The 18,595-nt window shown below is 42.5% G+C and overlaps 1 protein-coding gene across 1 annotated transcript; it reads right to left on the bottom strand.

The window, feature by feature from the left end:
- Nucleotides 1–265: 265 nt before the first annotated feature.
- Nucleotides 266–17,581, bottom strand: LRPAP1 (LDL receptor related protein associated protein 1). The gene is made up of 8 exons (XM_084626167.1): nt 17,325–17,581; nt 9,688–9,832; nt 9,278–9,402; nt 7,798–7,918; nt 6,600–6,758; nt 5,314–5,396; nt 2,236–2,412; nt 266–1,057 (listed from the first exon to the last, which is right to left on the bottom strand). Exons 1-8 carry the CDS (start codon nt 17,502–17,504, stop codon nt 992–994), a joined length of 1,056 nt encoding a protein of 351 aa, XP_084482293.1. The 5' UTR covers nt 17,505–17,581; the 3' UTR covers nt 266–991.
- Between the last annotated feature and the right edge of the window lie 1,014 nt (nt 17,582–18,595).

Here is an 18,595-nt window from a genome sequence, read left to right as displayed (position 1 = left end):
TAAAGTTATAAAAATGGAAAACAGGGTCTTATACTGGAATGTCAGGGGTAACCTTAACTCTAGGCATCACTTATAATATCCAGTAAGTGACTTTGGTATAGAGCACCTTCCAAACATTCAAAATACAAAACAAACACATTCTTCTGCTGCAAAAAATAACCACTGCCACAAGGATTATGATGTGCATGCTCAAAATGAATTCCAGCATGTAGCAAAAGTGCTGGAATTACCTTTAGCCAAAGGAGAGAAGAAAAAAACAATTCACTGATGTCTCCTTTTGTTTTTAATGATTTAAGTGTCACAAAAACTCTCTGAACAAATGTGAAAAACAGTTATACAAATCCAGGAGCTTTTGAAATATTCATTAATCTATTACAATCTGGGAAGAATTGGCCCCAACCCTTCTTCCCTTCTTACTCATCCACTATAAGATTATCTGCAGTAAAGATCTGATTCAATGTCTACTGAATTCAGTGAAAGTCTTTCAGTTTACTTCAATGGGCACTAGATTAGGCTGTACATTTAGATTATTCTAACTTTCTATTAAGCCTTTGCAACATCATTGCCTTAAACACGTACTTTGGGTTAGATCGGTCAGTAGTCCCACTGATTTCAATTTTGGTTTAATTGATCAGGATGGATTTATTGGTAAGAAAATGTAGTTTCCCGAATAGTAAAAACAGCAGAGCTCTCAAATATAGTACCTACTGTATTTTTGGAATGATTATTTGAAAGGCTGATGTGATGCAGATACAACGTTTAAATGATAAAAGATGTGCAAATTAAATGTATATTTATAAGTGATTCATTTAATTTGACTATCACAGTATCAGTTCAGTGACTAAAATGTAAAAGGACTGAAAATATATTCCTTACAAAGGACAATCATGTTGGGTGCTGAATATTTAATTATCTGCTTCTCTAGGTATTTGATAAGTCCCAGGAAAAGTGATCTATTGGGTATATTGATCTCACAACATGGAAAATACATTCAGAGTTCGTTGTGTTGAAGACCTCTTGAGATTCTACTGGATAAGTCTTGCAGATGCTTCTTTACCTAAAAGAGCAAAAACATATTCACGAAGTGATCAGGAAATCTGCTACATATTGACATTTTACCATTGGTATATACGGCACCTGACAGACCCGCAGAAGGACAAGGTCATTCCCTGATGACTGACAATTACAATTGAATGAGACTATTCCCGAAAGCCAAACCTATTACCCAATCATAGCAATTGTGAACTTTTTCGATATTTAGAATCAGGATTTCCTGATATGACAAGAAGGATGGTATTGTGGCATTGGACTGGGACTCAGGCTTCCATGCCCAGCTCTCCTACAGGCATCTTGTGTATAACCCTGGACAAAGTTGCCTCAGTTAAAATGGGGACAATATTAATTTCCTCTTGTCACCTTTTGTTTTGTCTACTCAGATTGTAAATTCTGCAGGACTGAGACTGTTCCTTACTATGTGTTTGAACAGTGCCCAGCACAATGGTACCTCAATATCAAATGGGAACTGTCACAGGATGTACCTGCCTATAGCACCCCCTTCTGGCCAAGTGTGGCACCATAAATGCTGCCTGCCTGGGTTTCCCCTAATGTCATCAATAAGTTCACTAAGACTACATAAGGAACAATTCCCATTCTGAGGGGTCTAGTTTATTAACCAAAGACCCAGTGAAAGTCTTCCCCCCAGCATCTTAGCTGGGAGTCAGAGTCAGTCTTACTTTATCCATTCCCTCCCAGCTCCAGCAGGATTCTCTTGGCTTGCATCCCCCTACCCTGGAGTCATGCCTATTACCATTAGCTGGGAAGAATCCTTCCCTGGAGCCAGAGTCCTGTAGAGATCTGTCAGCTGCAGCTCCTCTGGGGCAGCATATAGTCCCTTCCAGGCCTCTTGCTCCAGGCCTCTCCTGCAAGCTCCTCTTCCCAGGAGCTTCCTGTTTCTGGGAACCGCTCCACCTGAGCTAATTAGCTGCCAACCAGCCATCATGGGATTTCATTACTTCCACCTGGGTCTGAGTTGGCTCCTTCTCCTTTACAAGACCCTGTCTCAGGTGGGCTGATCCTCATGACAGGGCCTCAAATCACGATTGTAATGATGACTAATAATGGATAAGTCAATAGCATGGATAATAAGCACAGGAAAATCCAAATTCCCTCTAGCACAGAGTTAAACCTACACTGGGAGCATACAGAAACTTCACAACACATCGTATTTGTACAGACCTTGTATCCCAGTTCTTTAGTCTTTTCTTCTAGCATGATGTATTTCTCTTTGTTTCTGCTCAGATGATCTTTATCTCCCGTTCCCTCCACATGCTTCAGTTTCTGATGGGAAATCTCTAGCTGTTTCTGGTAATGATGATGTTTTTCAATTTTTGCTTCAAAGTGTTTCAGCTCCTCCTAGAACAATTAATACACATTTCAGGGCTAAATGTGGTCTTCTTTCCGAGGTTTCCTCCCTCTCTTTCCCTGCAGCACATTCATAATGCTATTTTAATGAGCGTCACACACTGAAAGCCCTTACAGCTCTCTGCTTCTTAAGAACGCTGGGGTAATGGAGCATCATAACCATCCAGAAATTCAGCTCTGGAGGAAAGCATCCAAACATCAATCTATTGCACAGGCTTCCAAGAGGCCATTAATGTCTGAGAGGCGCAATGATACGATGGTGACAAGCACCATAGAAAAGCCTATACGTTTCTACAATGCGTGTTTTGCGGACACAATTCTTACAGAGGTCACTTTTCAATATCAGGCCCTTAATGCTCAGACTTAGCTCTTTTCTGATTGGCAGCCCAGCCATCCCCTGATTTGCTTTATTGTTTTACCACAAGCAGTGATGTGCCTGGAATAGAACAAAGTGAGAACCTCTTTGACTACTGCTGAAAGGGGCCAGGTTGACACCTAGGGAGGTGGTGGAATCTCCTTCCTCAGATATTTTTAAGGTCAGGCTTGACAAAGCCCTGGCTGGGATGATTTAGTTGGGGATTGGTCCTGCTTTGAGCAGGGGGTTGGACTAGATGACCTCCTGAGGTCCCTTCCAACCCTGATATTCTATGATTCTATGACATCAGTGACATCTCAGATTTATCCACAGAAAAGATCTCCTGTATACTGTGGCAGAGGCAGCAAAAATGCAAGCTTCCCTAAACACCCAGTTAGGCTCTTGCTGGACCACGGTTTGAGAGTAACTTTAGTCTCCATGTACTTTCGGGGCTTGCCCTCATGATCAGCAATGCCAACTGTTGTGCCAATTATGGTGATGGTTCCCTCTGCGATGTAACACCTGCGCATGAAGAACCAGACTGAAATCCACCACATTTATTTCACGCAGGCCACGTAGGGTATGTCTACACTGCAGCTAGGAGTGAGCCTCCCAGTCTGGCTAGACAGACCTGTGCTAGCATGCTAAAAATGACTGTGTGGATGTTGACAGGTTTCAGAGTAGCAGCCGTGTTAGTCTGTATTCGTCTGTGTGGATGTTGCGGCATCAGTGGAAGCCCAGGCTAGCCACTCAAGCTGGAACCAACCTTACCCCCAAGTGCGGTGGCAAGCCCAAGCCTCGGCTACTGCTGCAACGTTCACGCTGCTATTTTTAGCATGCTGGTGAGAGCCCCGCTAACACAAGTCTGTCTACCAGGGCGGTGAGGCTTGCTCCCAGCTGTACTGTAGACATACCCTTGAACAATGTTTGGCACTAGTTTGACTTGCGTCTCGCTTGGCAGAGTTTTCACTCTGATCTGGTGGGAAAAAACAAAACAAAACTTTGCCATTTTAATGGGTCTTCTCCAGCTTTAGAAGCAGAGGTCTCTCTTTCCTCTCAACAGTTCGACTGCAGAGGGAAATGATTAGCCTTTTATAACATTCTACTCTGTTTTACACACTACGTGCCACACTGTATTTTAGCACTGGGTTTGCCTGCAGTTGCTAATCTGTTCAAGCTATTTTCCTCGGATGATGTGCCAACGCAGCACCTTTCCTTATAAAACCTAGCATGGTTTGCTCTACAGGAGATCAGCAAAAATAACAAACATGAAGGCCTGACCTTAGCGTTAGCTTTTGAGTACTCAAACAAGAATTTCAGCAAATTTCCACCTTTAACTCTCTTCTTCCCACATTATAAGTCAGCGAAGTGCACCCTGTAATCCTTACCTTCCTCTTTCTGCGACGATACTCCAGCAGGTGCTGTGCTGCTGACAGCAGCAGATCTCAGCACTGGTGCATGGCATTTCCCTAAAGGAAGATTTCTGCCCAAACATTCAGTCTATTTCTAAACGGTTTCATATTCTTATTTTAGATCCTATTTGTGGAAAAAGGGACAGATGCCATGGGCCTGATCTACCTCTCTCATTGTTGTGTACGCCTGATCCACAGCTCACGGAGGTCAGTGTAATTAAAACATGTTTAACTGAGTGTGGAAATCAGACTCCATGTTTCTAAGGAAGAATGGTCTTGTGGGCTGGACACTGACTCTGGAGATCTGGATTCAATTACAGGCTCTGCCAGATTTTGCACATGACCGTAGGCAGGTAGTTTAATCTCTCTGTGCCTCACTTACTCATCTGTAAAGTGGGCACAGTAATACTTTCCAGGGGAGTTATGATGGGGACCTTATAAATACACAGATAAAAATTCACAAGCAGACTTAGAGGGCACAGTTCTTCCAGCCACGAATGCAAGATATTGCTGTCCCCAAGCAGTCAGGGAAACAGGACAACCAGGCATAGTATAAACTAAATAGAGATATTTTTAATTTCATCATTAAAAAAGCTAAAAAAATGCAAGCACGACCACCACAGTAATTCATTTCTCAAAAAAGGCATTCATACTAAACAGGAGCACTGTGCCTCTCTGGGTTAGCTGTGCACTGCTCCTTCCCGTGAAATGACCAACGAGCAACCCTCCCACAACGGGAAAAATAACAACCTGGTGGGGAAGTTAGCTAGCTGGTGTTTCTTGGCTTTAGTTTCCATCCTTTCCATTATTTTTCAAAGCATTAATTACAATTGGGGATTAGAAGATGATGACTGGAGAGGTGATCTGTTTGCACAAAATAAAGGTCCAATCTTACCAACAGTTAGGTGCATGCGTAACTTTACTCCTGTGTAGTTCCACGACAGACCATGGAACTATTCACATAAGTAAAGTTACACATACGCTTTAGTGTTTGCAAGTTTGTCTCTTGATCATGGTGAGTGAAGAATAACAGAAGGGAAAAGGGTACATTACCATACCCTGAATGTAGTGCACACAGAGTTTCTTAATATTGAAGAGAACACCCTTATCTAAATTCTATCTTACCCGAAATGATTCGAGTTCTTTCTCAGTAAAGTTGGCTGATTTGGCCATGTCCCATAAGTCAATCACTCTGGGTTCTTCAAATTCTAAACCAACAGACACAAACATAATTATTTTAATCTTTAAGTTGTTAATATTTGATACCATGTTAACATGACTAACTAACAGCAACACCCACATGGCTTGACAAACACGCACACACCAGTATTGCATTACTGAGCAGGTCAACCTAGATGGAGGCCAAATCCTAATATTTTACTTAGATTTTTAGTATGGTAGATATGGGACCTTTAAAAAACAAAACCAAAGCATTCATCCTATTCCCTGCATTTAACCCTCCATGGGGATCCAGAAATGGTGATGGTTTCCCCTAATGATGATTAGGATTTATTTTTTGTATTGTAATAACGCCTAGAGGGTACAATCAGAATCAGTGCTCCATTGTGAAAAAAACTTCCTTCCCCGAAAGGGGATGTTCCGGGGCAGCAGCCACTGGGGCAGCTCTAGCAGCATGGCATCTATAGGAGCCATGCTGCAGAAAGGCTCTGAGTAGCCAAAAGGGAATGAATACGGTCTCTACAGAGTAGGCCCTGTGCCTCCATGGATCTCTGGGAAACATGCAGATTTGAAGAGAATCAGAGCCAAACCTCCAGGTCATTTTCAGGGACAATGGTAGACACAAGGAATGGAAGCAATCCTGTCCTATATGAAGAGCCTCTGTAGAACAGGGAGTTCTCAACCTTTTTCTTTCTGAGGCCCCCCCAACACGCTATAAAAACTCCATGGCTCACCTGTGCCCCAACAACTGTTTTTCTGCCTATAAAAGCCAGGGCCGGTGTTAGCAGGTAGCAAGCAGGGCAATTGCCTGGGGCCCCACGCCACAAGAGAAGCTAAGTTGCTCAGGCTTTGGCTTTAGCCCCGGGTGGCAGGTCTCAGGGCCCCAGGCTTCAGCCCCATACGGTGGGGCTTTGGCTTTCTGCCGTGGGCCCCTATTTCCTGCCCTATTTCTAACACTGGCCATGCTTGGTGGACCCCCTGGAACCTGCTTGCACCCCCCCCGCCCCCAGGGGGCCCCAGACTGTTGGTTGAGAACCACTGCTGTAGACGACAAACAGGGCACTTGGTCTGTAAAATCAGCACTTAAACAGAGTAGGCTGGTGCGTCCCTTTAAACATCCCATGTCTGTTTGTCAGCACTTTGTACAAGGCTCATTTGGATTCTAACTGGTTATTTGCCTACTGACTTCTCATAAAACTGATTATAAATTAATGTAAAACAGTGAATCATACCACTGGCTGTGTCATATCCCTGGTGGCTGACTTTACGTAAACGATCAAACCCTTGATTGATGCTTCGCATTTTGTCTTTGAGTTCTGTGTGTTTGCCATGGAAGATTTCCTCTTTGAACTGGTCCTCTTCAGATGGGTTGATCATATTTTTGTGGATTTCTGTTATCAAAATACAAACATTAATTCATAATAGGCCAAATCCCGAGAGGACAGAAGTACTTGCAAATCCCACAAAGTTGGAAGGGAGCAGTCGGTGCTCAGATCTTATCAGCACGTGAGCCACTAGCAAATTAGCATCAATAATACACTTTAATAACACTGATTTTTAAGAGTTTACTTCTCAATATACGTCCTTTGGACAGAAGTGGTGCAGAAATATTTTATCGTACATAATACATAAATCAGGTCAACAATTTCAATAAGAAGATCCAGAATTCTACTGCCCTATTTCCTGAAAAATCCCTACAGCAGCACGACAGCATTGCCCTAGAGAACAGGAATATGGGCAGAACATTTCTGTGTCTTTGCTAAAAAGGCTGCTGGAATGCCCCAGAGGGTCTGTCAGCAGCCAGGCATAAGTTAGAGCAGCCTCAGGAGGTGTCCTAACCTGGCCAGTGTGGTGTGCCAGGCAGCAAACTGACCTCTGGTAGTCTTAGCTGGAGGTAGCACAAGGTGGCATAAAGCCACCTTTGCTCCTGTCCTCTTGGGTCCAGCACAGACCTTAGCTGCGAAGAATCTGGCTCCTCATTGCTCTAGCCGTAACTCCATCCTTCCTCCTCAGCTAGAACCCAGAAACTGATTCCGCCCCGCCCGCCACCCCGCACATTGGGTGCCTCCACAGACCTATATTCCACTGGCTCAGGGCCCAAATGCTACAACAGGGGCTCAGCACTTGCTGATATTTTCTCGAAAGCCATAATGAGTTTATTTTGCTAAGCTGACAATCTCCTTGCTCGCTGAAACACATGCAAGCATTATAAAACAAAGAACAGCAATGGTTCCATTAGCTATAGAGACTCCTGGCAGAGGATACAGACTTGTGCCCTGCAAGTATCTCTGAATGGCAGCAACTGCAAAGCAATCCTAATATAAACCCAACAATCCATCTTTAGGGTTTTAAAGATACTTTCAAACAACTGAGCGATTGGCAGAGAGAGGGCTGCACTGCACTGGAAACATCAGACGAACATTCAGACACCTTCTGTTCTGCTCACAGTCTCTAGCAGGATATTATATTCGTGAATCTTTTCTTTGTGATGCTTAAATTCCCGCCACAGTTTATCCAGCTCCTGATCGGAAAACTTCCCAGAGGTCTTGGCCTGAAAGAAATATGAATGAGATAGACGCTATAATCCTTTTTAATTTCACAGGCCAAGTGATGTTACATACACTCACTTGCCAAATAAAATTCCCTTCACATTTTTTTTAAAAAAATGGATTAGGTCCTTCGTTTTCTGTCTCAATGTGCTGGTATTAGGGCAGAACATAGACATGGGGTGAAATCCTGGCCTCACTGAATTCAACGGGAGCTTTGCCATTAACTTTAATGAGGCCAGGATCTCACCTACCATAGACATGATGAAAATTGTTATTTATTATTATTTGAATTATTGTAGAGCCTAATATCCCTGTCACACACATTCCTTAGGAAGCAATCAGGTATCGATGTGAGAGACATGAACTGCATGGCTGAACGTATAGTGTTTGTTTCCACTAGAGATTTAGACTAACACATGAGAAAATCTATTCAAGAGCTCTCATTCTATTGGCAAGTAAATATCGTACTGTGTGTCATGTCCCTAGCTATTTGCCGTTAGAGAGGCACCCGATTTGCTTCCCTGGCAGAGGGATGGATGTTGCTCTATTTTTCTTCCCACAGGTTAAAAGTGAAGTCTTTTGATATTTGTACAGAGCCAGAGGCTCAAATTTTGTTTGGGGAATACTTCCAAGTTGTTTTTTTTTTTTTTTTTTTTTTACTATTTCTCAAAGAAGGGCACTGACAGGTTGAATTTGATTTTATTAAAAAAAAATAACAAAACAAACTTCCTTTGCTGTTTTACTTACACCACTGTAGATTGATAAAGCAAAGAATTTTTTTTAAAAAAAATCTACTTTTTACTAATTATTTCCTTTTTGCAGGTTCTTCCAGTCTGTTATAACTACCCAAACTGGAGTAGTTCTTGTTTTCAGGCACCAGCATAAACTCTGGAAGGTTTCACTTGCAAACACTACAAGGTGGGATTTTCAAGTTAAAAAAAACCCTTAAAATTGTTTTTTGAAATAATTCTAGGAAATATTTCTAATTAAATTTAGCCATTTAAACAAAACAAAACCCAAGATACACAGCTGTATTCCTGAATGTTCATGCAGAGTGAAATCCTGGTCCCTGTAAAGTCATTAGCAAAACTCCCATTAACTTCACTGTGATCAAGATTTCACCCACATATAGAGGGTGTAAAAGGTACAATGGATCAGATCCTCTGAGAAGAGAAGTACCCTCAATGCCCAATAATTTTGATGGAAGGTGAGGGCACTCAGCATATCATAGCACTTGGCCCAGTGTTTGGAAACAGCGTTCTAAAGCTTCTCAGTCCAAGGCAGGGGTTTCTAGAAAACTTAAATACACACTTGAATGAAGATTTTCTTCTTACACTGAAATACCCAGAAATTAAACACACCTTGCTCCATAATTTCTCCAGTCTTGGATCATCTAGCACATCACTTTCTGTGCCATCTTTGATGTAATTGGTATCTACTAATTGGGCATCTTTCTTTCCATTCATTCCATATTTAGTCATAATTACTGTAAGTGAAAAACAAGAAACATTAGAACCAATAGAACATTAGAACCCTTTAACCCCCCCTGGAACCGCTTTCCTGAGAGTCTGCGGAATCCATGCCCACTCAGTGAGGTATTCTATCTTCCTCTATTGGTAGCAGAGCCACATATAGAGGTGGATGAGCCAGCTCTAGCTTTGGCTAACAGAGCTGGGTCTTTTAGTTCAGGCAGCAGGGGGTCATGCTTTAAGATCCAGACTTTAGGTAACTGCGTGACAATTCTGGCCTCTTCAGCGAAGTTATTCCTTACCATTTAAATTGCGTCTAAGTTTGGCTTCTTTTTCTCCATCTTCATCCAGCCCTTCAGCCTTCAGCTTTTTCCAGCTCAGCTCATCCTTTTCTTGTATTTTGAGGTCACTATGTAGCTCTGCCAGTTTTACAGCCGATAGATGAAGCTAATGAGAACACAGAAATGCTTTGGTTAGTTGTCTTGTAATCACATGCATGTGCATACACAGCTGCAAAGTTACCTCTGAAGCTAGACTGGCATAGAAAACAATATTTGATATTCCACTGAAATAGGACAGTGTCAGTCAGAGCACAGGGACCTCAGTGTGCTAGACACTGTACAAATAAACTCCTTGTATGATGTCCCCATTGGCCTTTAACATCTATATGCTAAAGCTTCCTCTGTTCCTCAGACCCCCAACCATTTCTGTAACAGCAGCACTGGCCACATGTGGGTAAAAAAAAGTATCTCCTGCTGGCATTAAGCTTTACATAAATTGGAATGAGAAATTAACTCTCTTCAGCTTTGGTTGGGGAGGGAAGGAAAGCAGGTGAACTTTTAATGGGACATCATAATACAGTAACTTCTTGCTTAACGTTGTAGTTATGTTCCTGAAAAAAGCAACTTTAAGCGAAACAATGTTGAGCGAATCCAATTTCCCCATAAGAATGAATGTAAAGGGTGGGAGGGGGGGTTAGGTTCACCGGAAATTTTTTTCACCAGACAAAAGATGATATTATATATAAGTTTAAGTTTTAAACAAATAATTTAATACTATACACAGCAATGATGATTGTGAAGCTTGGTTGAGGTGGTGGAGTCAGAGGGTGGGATATTTCCCAGGGAATGCCTTACTGCTAAATGATGAACTAGCACTCAGCTGAGCCCTCAAGGGTTAACACATTGTTGTTAATGTAGCCTCACACTCTACAAGGCAGCACAAATGGAGGGAGAGGAGACAGCATGGCAGACAGAGACAGAGACACACACACCATGTATGAGAGAGAGAGAGAGAGAGAGAGAGAGAGAGAGATGTGCATTGCCCCTTTAAGTACATTGCCTTTTTAAGTATATCAGCAAGTTGAGACAGCAGCTGCTGCCAGCAGGCTCCCTCTTTCCTGAGCCCTGTCGTGTTCCCCACTGCTCAACAGAGATGGGGTAAGCGGGGGGCAGGAGCAGGGGGGAGGGGGACACCATGACATTAACTCCCTTCTTCCCCCCTCAACCCGCACAGCAAGCAGGAGGCTCCCAGGAGCAGAGGCAGAGGACAGGAGCAGCACACGGCAGTGGGGAGAGGGACAGCTGAACTGCTGGCAATTGATAGCCTTCTGGGTGGCTGTCACACAGGGAGCTTAGGGGTGTGAGGAGCTGATATGGGGACTACCGATCTACCCTGGCTCCAAACCTCCACCAGCTAGCTGCGAAGGGCTGCTCTCTCTGCAAGCAGTGGACAAAGCAGGCAGCTGCCAAACAATGTTATAAGGGAGCACTGCACAATTTTAAATGAGCATGTTCTCTAATTGATCAGCAACATAACAATGAAACAACGTTAACCGGGATGACTTTAAGTGAGGAGTTACTGTTTTAAAAAAGTTACTGTATTACTTATCTGTTACTGATACTGCACATTATTAAAACAAAGATTTTGAAATATCTAATTTCATTTATTGTTCCTTTAATCTGCCCCCATTTCTTCATCTTGGACAATTAGTCAATTTCATTTTCTGGTTCTAATGCACTAAGAGATTTGTATAGTGATTGAGTTGCAAAATGTTCCAGGTAAATGTTTCTATCCCAACAAAATATGGTTAATATTCAACATAATAATTATGAGCAGCTATGGAAGTTCTCCTGGTACTGCATTAATAGAACATATAGATTTTTAAATCAGTAGGTCCAGATAACTCACATCCAAGAGTTTTAAAAGAGCTGGATGAAGAGCTCGCTGGACCATTCATGTTGATTTTCAGTAAGTCTTGGAGCTCTGGGGAAGTTCCAGAAGACTGGAAGAAAGCTAATGTTGTGCCAATATTTAAAAGCGTAAACGGGATGACCCAAGTAATTACAAGCCCGTAATCAATCCTGGGCAAGATAATGCAGTGGCTGATATAGGACTCGATTAATAAAGAATTAAAGGATGGTAATATAATTAATGTAAATCAACATGGTTTTGTGGAAAATAGATCCTGACGAACTAACCTGATAGCTTCACTACGTTATTGAACATTTTTATCAGTGACCTGGAAGAAAACATAAAATAATCACTGATAAAGTTTTCAGATGACAAACATTGGGGGAGTGATAAATAAGTGATCTATTCTCCTCACTGATTCCAAGTGATCTGGATTACTTGGTACACTGGGAGCAAGCAAACAATGTGTGTTTTACTATGACTAAATGTAAATGTATACCTCTAGGAACAAAGAATGTAGGCCAAACTTTACAGGATAGGGAATTCTATCCTGGGAAGCAGTGACTCTGAAAAAGATTTGGGGATCATGGTAGATAATCAGCTGAACATGAGCTCCCTTTGTGACTCTGTGGCCAAAGAGCTAATGCAATCCTGGGATGTATAAACAGGGGAATCCTAAGTAGGAGGAGAGAGGTTATTTTACCTCTATATTTGGGACTGGTGCGAGTGCTACTGGACTACTGTGGCCCTCAATTCATGAAGGATGTTGCCCACAATTCAAGAAGGATGTTGATATATTGGAGAGGGTCCAGAGAAGAGCCAGAAGAATGATTAAAGGATTAGAAAACATGCCTTATAGTGACCGACTCAGAGAGCTCAATCTGCTTAGCTGAACAAAGAGAAGGTGAAGGGGTGACTTGATCACAGTCTATAAGTATTTAAATGAGTAACAAATATTTAATCATAGGCTCTTCAATCTAGTAGAGAACACTGTAACATGATCCAATGGCTAGAAGTTAAGAGTTAGACAAATTCAGTCTGGAAAAAAGTCATAAATTTTTAATGGTTAGAGAAATTAACCATTGGAATAATTTACCAAGAATTGTGGTGGATTCTCCATCAATGACAATTTTTAAATCAATATTGTATATTTTTATAAAAGATATGCTCTAGGAATTCTTTTGGGGAAGTTCTATGGTCTGTGCAGTGCAGGAGGTCAGAATAGATGATCAGAAAGGTCTTTTCTAGCCTTGGATCTGTGAAAGGATGAGATATCACGGCCATAACCATGAAGAAATTAAAAATGTAAGGCTTTTAGAGGATTAACTTGAAAATGTTGTTGTATATATTTAACCAAAAAAAACAAAAACAACCCCACACCCAGGAATAGGAATAATTACTGATGTGCATTGTCACTGAATCCAGATTGCTATAATAGGAACCACAGCTTTTGAAATTCCAGATTTCTGTCACTTGAAATTGGAGTAATCAAATAATACACTAGTATTAATGTTTGCATTTACTTAATAGTCCCGGGGGAGAGGTGCATTGTGCAAGAAGGGGATGTGGAAGATGAAGGGGAAGTGAGGTAAAAAAAAACACTTTAGCAGCTTGGCTTTAGCGAGGTCCCATCTGAGTTTTCTCCATCATTTTACCTCTGCTAATCTAGCACACCGTCTTTTGGAAAGTTTGGTTCCACTTCTGAACTTGGAAGCTTGGACCCATCTGTCATAAAATAACTTACTGAGTGAAAGTTATTTGTTAACACAATCAGACTAATGGCTATATAATGAAAACAAATGAAAAATAGATGCACCAAATCTACACCCAGAAACTGGTTTGTTCCAGTTTCACAAGGTTTGTTCCACAGACAGTGAGAAACTATTTCAAAACATCAAGATATCAACCAGTGTGTTTTAGAAATATTCTCTAACTACTCATTAATGAAACGAAACTTATATTTTTTAAGAACAAACAAGCAAATGGCACTTGTAAGACCCAGAAATTCACTTTGGAGTAAACAGGTTATCTAAGGGTAACTTCAAAGAGGCAGCTCACAGCATTTAGAACTGTTCTGAATTGTCTATTTTAATATGCCATTAAGTCTGTCTCCAACACAGCAAAGCACATTTTTCAATCTAAGCATGAATTGCCCTTTTGAATTCAATGGCACACAAGGACTACTAACTTGCTTAAAGTTAAATGTGTGTAAGCGCTTTGCTGAATCAGGACCTTAGTTTACTCTAAAACCTAGAGTAGTTAGAAAAACAGTTAAGTCTTAAGGTCTCGATCCTGCAAGATACTGAGCTCTCTGGCCCCGATCCCAGAGTTAAGAGCATGAGTCGTCCTATTGACTTCTATGCCATTCACTTCAATAGGACTATTCACAGGCTTAAATTCAGCAGGGTTCTTATGTGTGTGGCCTGTCCCTGTTCAGCAAAGCATTTAAGCACATGCAGCCAGTGAGAATTTAACACATGCTTAGATGCTTTTTTGAAGAGGAAGGCACATCACAGCCTAGGTACTTTGCTGGTCTGGGGCCACATTGCTTAGCAGCTCGCTCAATTAGGCCTGAACCTTAACAGCTCAGTCATGACTACAGTCTCATACACAGGCTTCTCGACAGCTTCTATACAATTGGCTGTAAAAGTAAAGTGGGTACTGAGTTCCCCCACACTCCGCTAATATTTAACCTTACACTGGTGTTGGTTAATTTTTCTTTCATGCAGAACTAACAGAACACACTAGAAATAATTCACACGGCAAACTGATTTAATTCTCAAGGATTCTCAAAATTGTTGCAATAAAACCTTTAAACATATACCTTGTCATTAGGCACACATTTTCTAGTTAATAAAGGATTGACTGCCTTGTCCACAGTTAGACGCCTGATTTATTGCCACTACATATGGCACATGGCTAGTAAACAAGTTACAAACTTTAAGCTTAAGGAGAGACAAAACTGGAATTTGCAAATGAAGAAGTTTCATAGAAATCGGATATTATTTCAAACACTGAATTTTTCCTGCAAGTTTTTTTTTTTAATGGAAACTTTACATACAATATTTAAACCTGTTTTTTCCTGCAAACAACAAGCAAACATGTTTGTGGTGTCCATTTTTCATGTCTTGTATTGGTGCTGAGTAATTTTTGATTATTATCTTAGTCACAACAGTGGTTTTTTTCCAAAATTGTAATGTTCTGTTTCTGAAATTTTCCCATTTCAAGATAGAAATCGAATTTAGAACATAATTTAATGGGAAATTCAGAAAACGATACCTGGACCATTAAAAAACATAAGAGGAGGGTAAAGCCTTTCAAATTTGCCAAAACTTCTGTAGAATTCTTTTGCCTGGTCTGTTCTTATATCACAGTGATGGATGAAGTGCAAGAACCTATTAAATGCTGGATACTGAAAAGAGAGCAGATAAAACTAGTACTCAAAGCACTGCTTCTATTTGAAGTTAATCTCACACAGGCCCAAGGATGTTATCACCTAAAACATTGCAAGGGGGTAAGGTGCACATATGTGGAACCTTACTGACTGACTGTAACGCCAGCAAATGGTACCAAGAGTTGAGTGTAGCTAGCAATAAAAGTTGATCAGAAGAGGTTTATAATTAAGCTGTCAAGTCCCAGATTATTTGCTCCTTTCTAATGTTTAATATTGTTAATTGACAACATTGGGAACCATCATCAGAGAATCTGTGAAACATTACAATGTCATATCAAAGATTACTAGGCTCAATTGTAATCATTACCCACAGCAGCAAAAGCAAGGTGGTTCTGATTAAAGAATGGAACTCAATGGACTTCACAACACAATATCATGCTAGACTTTGGAACCTATTGTTTCTTAGGATTTAAAGCTCATGATGGGACCATTCAATAGCGGATGATATTAGACCTATTTGATCTGCAAAAACAAAAGCACAAAGGGTTCTTTAAGAACTAACTACAGTCAATGGAAAATTTGTCATTAACTTCAATGGGTGTAGAACAGGGGTGGGCAATTATTTTTGCAGGGGGACCACTTCACGAATTTTGGTAAGTCATCACGGGCCACACATTTCTACTATATTAATGGAGGGGGTGCGGGGTCTGGGAGGGAATTTGTTGCAGGAGGGGGCTTCGGGCTGGGACAAGGGTGCGGGAGGGGGTGTGAGGTGCAGGCTCTGGCCAGGAAGTGCTTACCACAGGTGGCTCCTGGCCAGTGGCGCAGCCAGGCTCAGGCAGTGTACTGCCCACCCCTGCAAGCACTGCCCCCAAAGCTTCCATTGGCCAGTTTCTGGCCATTGGGAGCTGTGAGGACAGTGTTGGAGGCGGGGGCAGTGCATAGGGGCGTACAGAGAGCAGCAGCCAGCCACTTCTGGGAGCAGCGTGGGGCCACGACAGGCAGGCAGCCTGCCTAAGCGCCCCGCTGCGCCTCTGCACTTTTAGTGGCCCGGACTCAAGAGATTGCAAGGGGACAGAGGAGACCGGACAGAAATGTTAGTCATGGCAGGCCAGACAGAAATGTTAACCGGGCCGAATCCAGCCTGCGGGATGTATTTTGCCTATCTCTGGTGTAAAATCAGGCCCTGGATAAAGGGAGCCCTTGCATTGAGATCCCTCTGATAAGTATTACAGGTTAAGTGTGTATAAGTTCTAGGGATAACTGGGATTAGCCATATTAGATCAACCTTATTTCTGGAAAATTGGGAGGAGCTGGTCACCACTGAATAATTCAGCATTACTCAGCTGAATGACAACACACGGCTGTGTGATGCAGTACTGAATTGCAACACCCACCCTGATGCAAAATCACAGAGCTCTTTATTTTCAGCTACTTCTAATAAATGGTCAGAAAGGCCATGGTCACCAAAGCTCACAATGTAGAGCTCAATGTAGGAAGAAGGCTCACACAAACCTTTCACAGGAAACCCAGGAGTGAAGTTTTTGCTCTGAATTGACGAAGGTGTAGGGCCAGTGTAGGAAGGGGTCACAGACCAGGCAATCAGTCAGTCACACTTGGGCTGGGTCGCTGAGGTGCGCTTTAAGCACTGTTGCACCAAAACTCCTGCTCCCAGATCATAAAAGACCTCGACTTTTTTTCAGATGATGTTACACACTGGATGGGGTTGCTTCTTAGTGAAAGCACCTGTGGGCATTGCCAGATCTCTCCTACAAACACAGTTACACAGAATCTCCTGCAGAGGCTGGTGTGTCCCAGATGAAAATTGTACACAGCTCTGACATAATAAATGAAAGTTCCCAAGGGAGGTGGGGGTGCACAGGGAGACAGCTTGGTCCTTTATCCGGTACCCAATAGCCCACATCACATATTAAGTCAACATCAGGTGCAGTTTGCCCCACATTTCAGCAATCCCAGAGAAAGACTCAGAAGCAGTCGTACTTGTTCAGACCACCACCAAATATACTGAGGGCCACCATACCTTACAGTTAACCTTTCTCCGGCATTTGGGCCAATATTTTTAAAGCCTGGCGCCTAAAGGTAGGGCCCACAATCCATATTTAGGCATCTAAATCCTCCGATTGGCAGAAGTGCACCCGCAAATCCCCCTCAATGGGAGCTGCCGCGGTTCAGCCCCTCTAGGAAGCTGAACAAAAGTGGCCTGATCTTCAAAGACGGCTGCAGCGGCCCAGCTTCAGACAGGGGGCTTTGAAATAGCTGCTCTCTGCTGCCAGGCACAGGCAGCCTGACCCCTCCACGATGCAGCTGCAAGGAAGCGAATTAGCGACTCACCCGCTGCGCTTTCTCCCAAATCTGGTTCAGCTTCACCACCCTGAACTCCCCGGCCTCCTGGCGCTTCGGGCTGCCGGCTGTAGCAGCCTCATTCGCCTCCCTGGTGTATTTACCCCCCTGCCCCGAGACAACCAGCAGCAGCGAGGCGCTCAGAGCCAGCAGCTCCCAAACGGCAGGCATCGTCCCCCCACGCCTCCTCTTGCTGCGGCAGCTGCGGCAGAGCGTCACCCAAGCAAGCAGCCGGCCTGGAGAGGAGGAAAACTACAACCCCCACGATGCAGCGCTCCAAAATGCACCGTGGTCATTGTAGTTCCCCGTGTTGACCAGTGATCCATCCCCAGGGAATCCTTACAAACCCGCACTACAAGACCCAGAATGCGTTACACACGGGAACTCCACGGGGGCTGATGGGAGGCTTCAAGAAACCTAAATGGCCCATCTTTGATGATCCCCACAAAAGGTTTTTGTTTGCCTGTTTGTTTTTGTTTGTTCCGTCTCCTCCTGGTAACAGCTCACCACAACTGATCACTCTCCTTACAGTGTGTATGGTAACACCCATTGTTTCATGTTCTCTGTGTATATAAATCTCCCCACTGTATTTTCCACTGAATGCATCCGATGAAGTGGGCTGTAGCCCACGAAAGCTTATGCTCAAATAAATTTGTTAGTCTCTAAGGTGCGACAAGTCCTCCTTTTCTTTTTATTAAGGCCCTAATTATTCAACCAGCGCTCCTGTGAGTGAGCTGACAATGCAGCTTTCTGCAGGCACAGCATTCATTGTGCAATGATGTTTGCTATTTCAGTATCAGTCAGCCGCTTAAATATAGAACATACAGACCAAAAAAAAAAAAAGTTTTTGTTTTTCACTTTTGAGCAAATTTTGTAGGGAGAGCCTGAATCATAGCAGGAAAATGCAGGCTGCAGTTACCCTACTGAGAGCACCTTTTTAGGTATCTAAGTAATCAGCTTGGATTTGTTTTATAAAGAAAAGCATCATACACAAAGTGTAAGGCAAGATCCAGTTCTTGGGGGGGATTGAGCAATATCCAACTCCTGATCTGTGCGTCAGCATTTAGGTTTGGGTTTTTAAAGTGTGTGGTCAAAACTCATGCAGAACCTGGGTTATTATATCAATAAATGAAAAAAAATACATATTATATACTGCACAACCTAATGGGAAAGGTTCACTAGCCTGTTACACAGGTCAGACTAGGTGATCAAAATGGTCCAATCTGCCCTTAAAATCCATAAATCACAAATCTCTATGTCTA

The sequence above is a fragment of the Lepidochelys olivacea genome (genome assembly GCF_965140295.1).
Source record: "Lepidochelys olivacea isolate rLepOli2 genome assembly, chromosome: 4".
In the NCBI taxonomy this organism is placed as follows: domain Eukaryota; kingdom Metazoa; phylum Chordata; order Testudines; family Cheloniidae; genus Lepidochelys; species Lepidochelys olivacea.
This window is presented reverse-complemented; position numbering and strand designations above follow the sequence as displayed.

Bases quoted from the DNA above. Each gene is read 5' to 3' on its own strand.
- LRPAP1 (XM_084626167.1), bottom strand. From the start codon at position 17,504: ATGCCTGCCGTTTGGGAGCTGCTGGCTCTGAGCGCCTCGCTGCTGCTG. The intron at 6,759-7,797 runs GTGTCTGAATGT...TTTTGATAACAG, and splicing joins GACTGTGAGCAGAACAGAAG to AAATCCACAAAAATATGATC. The intron at 5,397-6,599 runs GTATGATTCACT...CTGTTGGTTTAG, and splicing joins GGGATATGACACAGCCAGTG to AATTTGAAGAACCCAGAGTG.